The 7,771-nt window shown below is 38.2% G+C and overlaps 1 protein-coding gene across 1 annotated transcript; it reads right to left on the bottom strand.

Annotated features, from left to right (window-relative positions):
* Positions 1–5,445: 5,445 nt before the first annotated feature.
* Positions 5,446–6,393, bottom strand: LOC148848454 (uncharacterized). The gene has a single exon (XM_088951324.1). It carries the CDS (start codon positions 6,391–6,393, stop codon positions 5,446–5,448), a length of 948 nt encoding a protein of 315 aa, XP_088807450.1.
* Positions 6,394–7,771: the final 1,378 nt, after the last annotated feature.

Raw genomic sequence — 7,771 nt, 5'->3', positions numbered from 1 at the left:
TTTCTTTTTCTCATCCCCTTGCTTATCCATAAATTATCTTGTTGAAGTATTGACTTCCTATGAGTTTCCAAAGCTAAATATATCAAAGGCCAGCCAAGTCAATTGGTGGGGATATTAGGTGCCCGTTTGGCAGGACTTTTAGGCAGCGGCTTCTGGTGTTTCGAGGTGGTTCCTATACAGAAAGTATAAAAATTATGTTTGGCGAAAATTAAGAAAGTGGGAATCAACTTTCCCTTTTTTGACTCTCTTAAGGGCTCAGTTTTGGAAGGAGTACAAATAGGAATATGTAGATTGTAAAACCTTGTATTTTATATTATGTTGTATGTATTTGTATTATACATATTTGTGTTTACACTCTTTCTAAATTAAGCCTAAGTAGCTTACTCCCAACACATCCATTCATAATTCAACCAAAAAGCAACATTAATGCAGAAACTCTTCCAAACAGGACTTAGATGCCCGTTTGGGAGAGATAAAATGCAATAGCTTCTAGCATTCTAACTTCTAAGATGTACCTCACACGGACAGTTGTACGAAAAGCGGGGAGAAGTACAAAAACACACAATGCAGAATTCTGAATTCCAACCCCCCCACCCCCCTACTACTAGCCCTCTGCCCTATAAACCACATCCTGCCCATGAATTTAGCATCAATTCATGATCAGGATGCATTTCCCCTATATTTTGGGGCTAGAGAATTCTGATCTGGGCTGATTAGTACTTCTCCCATGAAAAGCGAGGGAGTGGTTCAAATTGGTCACCAGTCAGTTATTTGAAGGCCTATTTGCTTCGGCCTCTTTAAATAATTTATCGACCAGTTTAGCTGAATCCTTAGCTCAGCCCTCCCAAATGCGCCCTAGGGTTCTCTTTAATCAGACCAATGGGTTCTTGACCAACGAGAGTGCTCACGTTGCTTAATTAGCAATAGGCACCTAACGTATTTATCACTGATTGGCTCGAAATCCCCACTGTGGAAACATGGTTGGACAAGAAAGGTTTTTCCTTAGACAGCTCATCCTCGTCTCCATCTACGCACGAAGTGATGACATGGAAAATCTAAACCGTCCATTAAAGAAGCGATCCTTTAATCTCAATTGATACTAGAATATACCATTATGTCTGTTATCATTATGAAACTACTTCTATAAGAAAACATTAGAACAAAAAAAAAAAAAAAGAAGCCTCACTTTTGCTATTTGGTGATTTATTATTGGATTGAAACTTGCCACTTGGCAACAAATTAATACAATTCCAAAGTCAAATAGATTCCTTTGCTACGAGGGTCCTCTTTTGAAAAATGGCTTCGCCAAATTAATAATAGTAATGCACCATTTAGTTGTTTTTAGGGAGGATGGTTAACTAGTTAATCAGGCTCCTTTTGGTTATGCTTTTCTTTTTTAAATTTGGGGCCATCAAAAGTAAAGTTGCACCAAAAAATGTTTTAAGCGTTTGGTGAGAGTTGTTTCTAAAAATACTAGGCTGTATTTGATTGTAATGCAAATTTATTTGTATTAATGCAAAATTATGGTAATGCAAATGATTTGGATGCAACTTCTGATTTACTTTTGTATCAAATTTTACCTTATTTTTTATTACATTATGAATGAAATAAAGTAAGGCATGAAGCAGAAAAAAGTAAAACGCAAAATTAAAATAAATTAGAATTTGTACTATTCTTTTCATTTGCATTCCCATGCATTTGTATCAGTGCAAATAAAACTGCACCAAAGCCAAATACAGCCTTATGGTCCAAAACAGAAACACTTTTAAGCCCTAAAGTGCAAAGCTTAAGTGCTTGTTTTGTAGGGCTTTCATGCAGCAGCTTCCCACATTACACGAGAAGCCAAAAATATGTTTACATGAAACAAAAAATCGACTTTATAGTAAAGCTTTCTTAGGCAGCTTGTCCAAAATAGCTCAATCAGTGCAGAAACACTCGTAAATGGATCCTAAAATTGGAGCTTTAGAAGAATAAATCCTGAAACTTATCTAAATTCAACCTAAATTATCATAGTTACTGCCATTTCCATGAAGCTGCCTTTGGAGCTGTTTATTTGTTCACAGTTCCTCTGAGCTTGACTTTTTAATCATCTCCCTTCTTTAGGACATTATATTATATATCATACTTTCATTTGGTTGACTCAGTCATATTGGGGCCTATTGATATATACATCCTTGATGGTCCTTGTTAAAGAAAGCATAAATGCATTTATCAACAGGAAGTCACCAAGTCAGAAGTTTATGCAATTAACAACCAAAACCCATGTAAAGCATGAGATTGAATAGAAAATTGGTTAGGTTTGGGTTGGCAAATTCGGATTTTGACATTAGTTTATGTCGGGGTCAAGGTCTATGTTTTAATGTTAGTGTTGGGTTCGCCTTCTACCCATTTAATTTATACCCTTGTTTTAATATAATGATTTTATTAAAGAAAGTAATGATAGATTTTATTAAATAAAATTAAGACTTAAGAAGGTTTTATCGTTACTTAATTTATAAACAAATAATTTTACGTTTGAGCATCCAAGTGAGAGGACTCTTGGCTTCATTCTTTCTTATATATAATATAGATATAGGTTGAATGACCGAAAAAAAAAATTTATGAATATGTAGGGCTGTAAATGGATCAGATTCGGATTGGTTCCAGCTGTGTCTACATCTGATTATCATGTTGGATTTCAAATGGATTTGGATTTAACCCACAACCATCTTATTGTCTATAAGATGGCCAAAAAAATTTAAAAAGAAAAAAAAACCTAATTATTTTTAACTTATATGTATAATAAACACATATAAATATAAAATATTAAATTTATCAATTTATATAAATAATAACTTTTTATGGTATTTAAATTTTAACCAAATACATTTGATTTGATTATTAATTCAATACAAATTTTAACATCCAAATCTGAGATAATCAGATTTAAAATAAAATCGGATATCAGTAACTTTTAGAATCCAATTACACCCTACAAATATGATCATGATTTAAAATTTTGGACAAGTTTTACCAAATGTTGGGTTTTAAACTTTTGAGATCTCGGTAATTTATTAATCAAAACCAATAATTCGTTTATATTTCATGTGAAATGAAATGATCTCTCTGTGGTTTGCTCTCACATCTCAATAAAAGTTATTTCACCTAATCAATCCATATTACCTGACAATAATGTGAGTTCATATGCTATGGGGGAAACTAAAACGAAATTATTCCATCTCTCATAAGGCATCCAAACAGAGTACAACAAAAAGAGGTCATTTCAATCCAAGTACTTATCAAATAGGACATTATTGTAATTAGAAGAAATTCTCTTTTAACTGTTGAGTGATAGCAGGAGAGAACCCCCTCGGCCCCTCCCCCACAAACCACAATTATCAGAATCAACCAAATCTCGGATCAAATTCCACCAAGCCAACAATCACAATCATTGTTATTGGGATGGGATTGTTTGACAAAGAAATCCAGAGGATCCCAGAATCTTTAACATTGCACCCCAAGTGGTAGCCAAAAGGGTTTCCTTGTTCGCCACAGGACCGAAGTTTCAGTCAATTTCCAGGGAAAAAGAAGTCTGAGAAATGGTGGGATATAGAGCTGCAGCAGATAAGGGCCACACATGAGGTCAATGCAGAGGGTCCCCTTCTTATAGCCCAATAAGCTTCCATACCAAATGGGTAGCAACAGAGAGAAAACAAAGGGAGAGAAAGGCAAAAGAGAAAGAATATTTGACTGTAGAAGAGAAGAGAAGAGAGCCCAACTACAAAACTAGTACACATCTCTGAACTTGCACCCAAACATCCCTCATTTACCTATATTCTTTAATTCTCCAACGTGTGTACCTTCACTTGTGCGGCACCTGCACCCAAGAAATTAAAGGAAAAGGCAGTCCTCCGTCCTCAGTGCTGATTCTCTGACTTTAGCCACTGACATTGTGAAAGTATTTAATAAGGCCCCCCTTCCATCAAATGCGGCCCAGAAACCAGGAAGATCAGACACCCACCAAACCATCTTCGCCATTAAAGCTGTGGGCTCCATTCTCATTTTCTTTTTATTTGTTCCATCAACAATGAACGGCCATGAAGCAATACCAAGGACAAGCACCCACTGCTACATTGGGCTCCGTTTGGGAGGAGTACAAATAGAATATTCTTGTTAATCCATTTTTAGTTATGATAAATACACAGTTTTTCATCAGGTTGAGTTTTCCATTGATATAAACCTCCTTATAACCAACTGAAGGCTGGTTCGTTGGTGTGTTAGCTGGGTTTTCTGGTACTGACCCAGAATCAAGTTCTGCAACTAGCACTTTAGAGGAAAAAAAGGGTAAAAATGAGAAACGTAAAATTTTATGAATTTACTTCTACATTGATTATCACATTTTAAAAAATTCTAACAGTTCACTAAAATTTCAAAACCGTCGTTTAGCTCCATTGGTTGAATTTTACATTAATGAAGTTTACACTGTAAACAAACGCAACTAACAAAATCCTCCTCATACCCACCTCACATCACGTAGCATTTGAAGAATGCAGATTTCCTCCTCACACCTACCTCAAGCTAGCACCTTGCAGCCACACATGAAAGATGTTCTTAATGTATGACTGCAAAAATTAGATAAAAACTCTGAGGAAAATATCGAATTCTATTTTAAATATAAATATATTTTGAAATTTGTTTTATATTTTATTCATTCAAGAAATTGATATAAACAAATTGCCAACAAAACCAATTAAAATTCACATACAATTTTTCAAAAAAAAATAAAAACAAAAATGGATGAAAAAGAATCGAAAGAACTTCTACAACCAAAATATGGTGAATTAAAATCACCAACAGAAATAGATAACTAGATATATTATACACAAACTTTTAATGTACAAATGCACAAATTTGTTATTGATGTCAATTTTTAATGCACAAATACGTTCATATCAAACCATTGCAAAACTGAACGACTATGTATTTGGAACGAATATCAATATATATATAATGTAAAACTTTGTAATTTGTATTATTTTGTATACATTCATAGTATATACCTCACACTTCACCCACCGAAGTCTCAATGTTAAGGTTTGCTAAAACAGGAACAAATAAAACAAGCCAACTTAAGAAAAGTATTAGAGTAAGAATTGTATATAAAAGAGTCGGATTTTTTGGTAGTTAGAATTAAAATATTCAATTATCCTTAAACAACTCACAATCCACCATTCAGTTCGAACTTTGAATCGTTTATCACCTTATATGTACAGGGGCAGAAAATTTTGTAATTTTATAGATGTAATTTTTTGAACCGTACAACGAGGGAATGATGATCAGATGCCAGATGGAAATCCCAATACATATGTAAAACTTGCTCAAATATAAGGGCAAAACCGTCTTCACATAATTATCGATATGCGTCAAAGTGTCAAACCTCAATCAAGCCTCAAACGGTCATGGTAATCAAGGGTTGTAGTTGTTGTACTTCCCGAAATCTGCAAGCTTTCTTGATCTGTTCGCACAGAATGAAGCGGCCGTCGACAGACGATGCGGCTTGTTCGACGACGGTACCCTGATCTCACCGGAAAACCCTATCTCCCCGGAGAACCCAATGTTTCGGTGGGTAGTGGGGCTCGCCCGCACCAACGGGCTCAAACAAAACGCCAGCCCCGAAACGTTTCGGCTGTGCTGTGCGGGTCCACGCCGTCGGATTGGCGGCGCCGTCGTCACATGGTTCCGTCGGCTTTGGGAGGCATCCGACGAGTACCCACTTGCCCAAGGAGAGCCGTCGTAGTCTTCGTAGTATGGATCATCATCGTTGTCCTTCGCCGGGGACATTCCCCGATCTCTCGCCCGGCATGGCCGACGACTACCAGTGACCGTGGTAGTGGTAGTGGTAGTGGTGGTGGTGGTCTCGTCGAAGGAGAATAGCCGAGATTGTTTTTTGCGGCGACCAGGGAGAATAGACGAGAACCAGGAAGATGAGATCGGAGAGGACGATAAAGTGGAAATTGAATCTCTTGAAGTCCTAGAAATTCTAGGTTCATGCGGGTCGTGCTCGCGTCGATGGTCGTCCGATCTGGAGGTGAAAAGAGAGGTGAACAGAGAGAACTTACTATGTTTCTTCTTACGGCCGTACGCGGCGGTGTTTGAGGTGGGACCCACTTGAGGAGTACTATAAAACCGTTGATCGAAGTGATTGTGCCAGGAAGAGTCGTCCGAGCGGCGGCAGACGTAAGGAGAGACGGAGCGGGGGAAGACGAGCGGCTGCGGATGTGGGTCAGATTTCCGGCACTCTTCGGCCTGGGCTCGGGCTTGAGCAGCGATGAGGACGAAGAGGCGTTCACGGAGACAAGAAGCGCAGACGCCGACGCTGCTGCTGAGGTCGGAGAGATGTTTCTGGCACCTCATTTACCTAATTCGCAACCTCTACCTCTCTGTGTTTCTCCCGTCTGCCATATTCTATTCCTCCAATTCTGCTTAAGTTGTGATCATCGCTCATACAAACTCAATAAGGAGAAACCTTGCTATTTCTTTTTCAGAATTCTTCACCGCCGACGCACCATGAAAGAGAGAGAATTTGGATTCTGATGTGAGAGCGGAAGCTGTTAGTTGCTGTTGGTGGTGGTGGTGGCTGGTGGGTTAATGGGCGCTTTTGGGGTCTCTCTTTATTTAATCGAGAGAGAGAGAGAGAGAGAGAGAGAGAGAGAGATGGTCAAAGGCAAAGGCGCAGTGGCGCACTCCTTGTTTTAATTAAAGACACGCGATTCGTAAACAAACCTCTCTCCCAGTGAATAACTTGTGAGACACAGTGAGAGCGAGCGAGAGTAGGATTTATTGTTGTCTGATGAAATTTACACGATGACGAGTGAATGGCGTTGGGTAATGGGCCCAATTTACTGATTGTGCAATGAGTTTGGGCATGAAATTGGGCTTTACCATGTCTGTTGCGTGTTGGGTTCGGGGCGGGGGCGGGGCACCCCCTCCCCATCCCCGCCCCGTAGTCAAGAATTCATGATGTTTTGCCTCGTCTTCTACTCGTTTCTGCAACCTATCAGGGATGGAAAATTTTTGAAAATTTTCTGTTCCAAAGTAATTATTTAAAAAAATTTAATTAATGAATATATTTAAGAATTCAATTATGATAATTTTAGATATTTTAAAAATGAAATTATGGGACATAAGATTTTAAGAATTTAGGAAAAACTTACAAATATTTTAAAAATAAATATTATATTAATTTACCATCGGATTCAATTGTACGTAAACCTATCAGCAAAAATATTTTTTCCATCCCTCACTCTTTAAGATCAGGGTGGGGTGGGGTGGGGACCCGGTTTTCCGGGGAGAATTTCTGGGTTAACCACTTAAACCTCTTCTGGGTTATCTCAAGAGTCTATGTCTATCTTTGGATACCCGGTCTGTAAATATGACCCACAACAGTTGTCAGGATGGAGCCAACCCAGTCCCTGGCTAACTCGATACGGTTAAAGAGGTTCCTTAAAAAGTGGCCAAGTGGGAGTATTGAGTTTGAACGTGTAAGCAAGTCAAAAAGTTTCCAAGTCTATAAGTACACATTGATTGTGTTAGACAATGGATGGAGTATTAATGATGTCTGGGGCCATCAAGAAATAAGGGGGATGTCTCAAGATAGTGTGTCTCTTTTCTTTTTCTGCAAGAGGATGGCTATCATTAGACGGCCCTGTTTGAATTTGACCCGCCAACAGAAGCAACTTTTACTGTTAATAAATATCTCCTGCTTCACGCCTTCACCACTCGAGTTATCTAC

The sequence above is a fragment of the Nelumbo lutea genome, chromosome 6, assembly GCF_056320005.1.
Source record: "Nelumbo lutea isolate HS-2025 chromosome 6, American lotus-T2T, whole genome shotgun sequence".
Classification (NCBI taxonomy): Eukaryota; Viridiplantae; Streptophyta; class Magnoliopsida; order Proteales; family Nelumbonaceae; genus Nelumbo; species Nelumbo lutea.
Note: the sequence above shows the minus strand (reverse complement) of the source record. Positions and strands in the feature narration are given on the sequence as shown.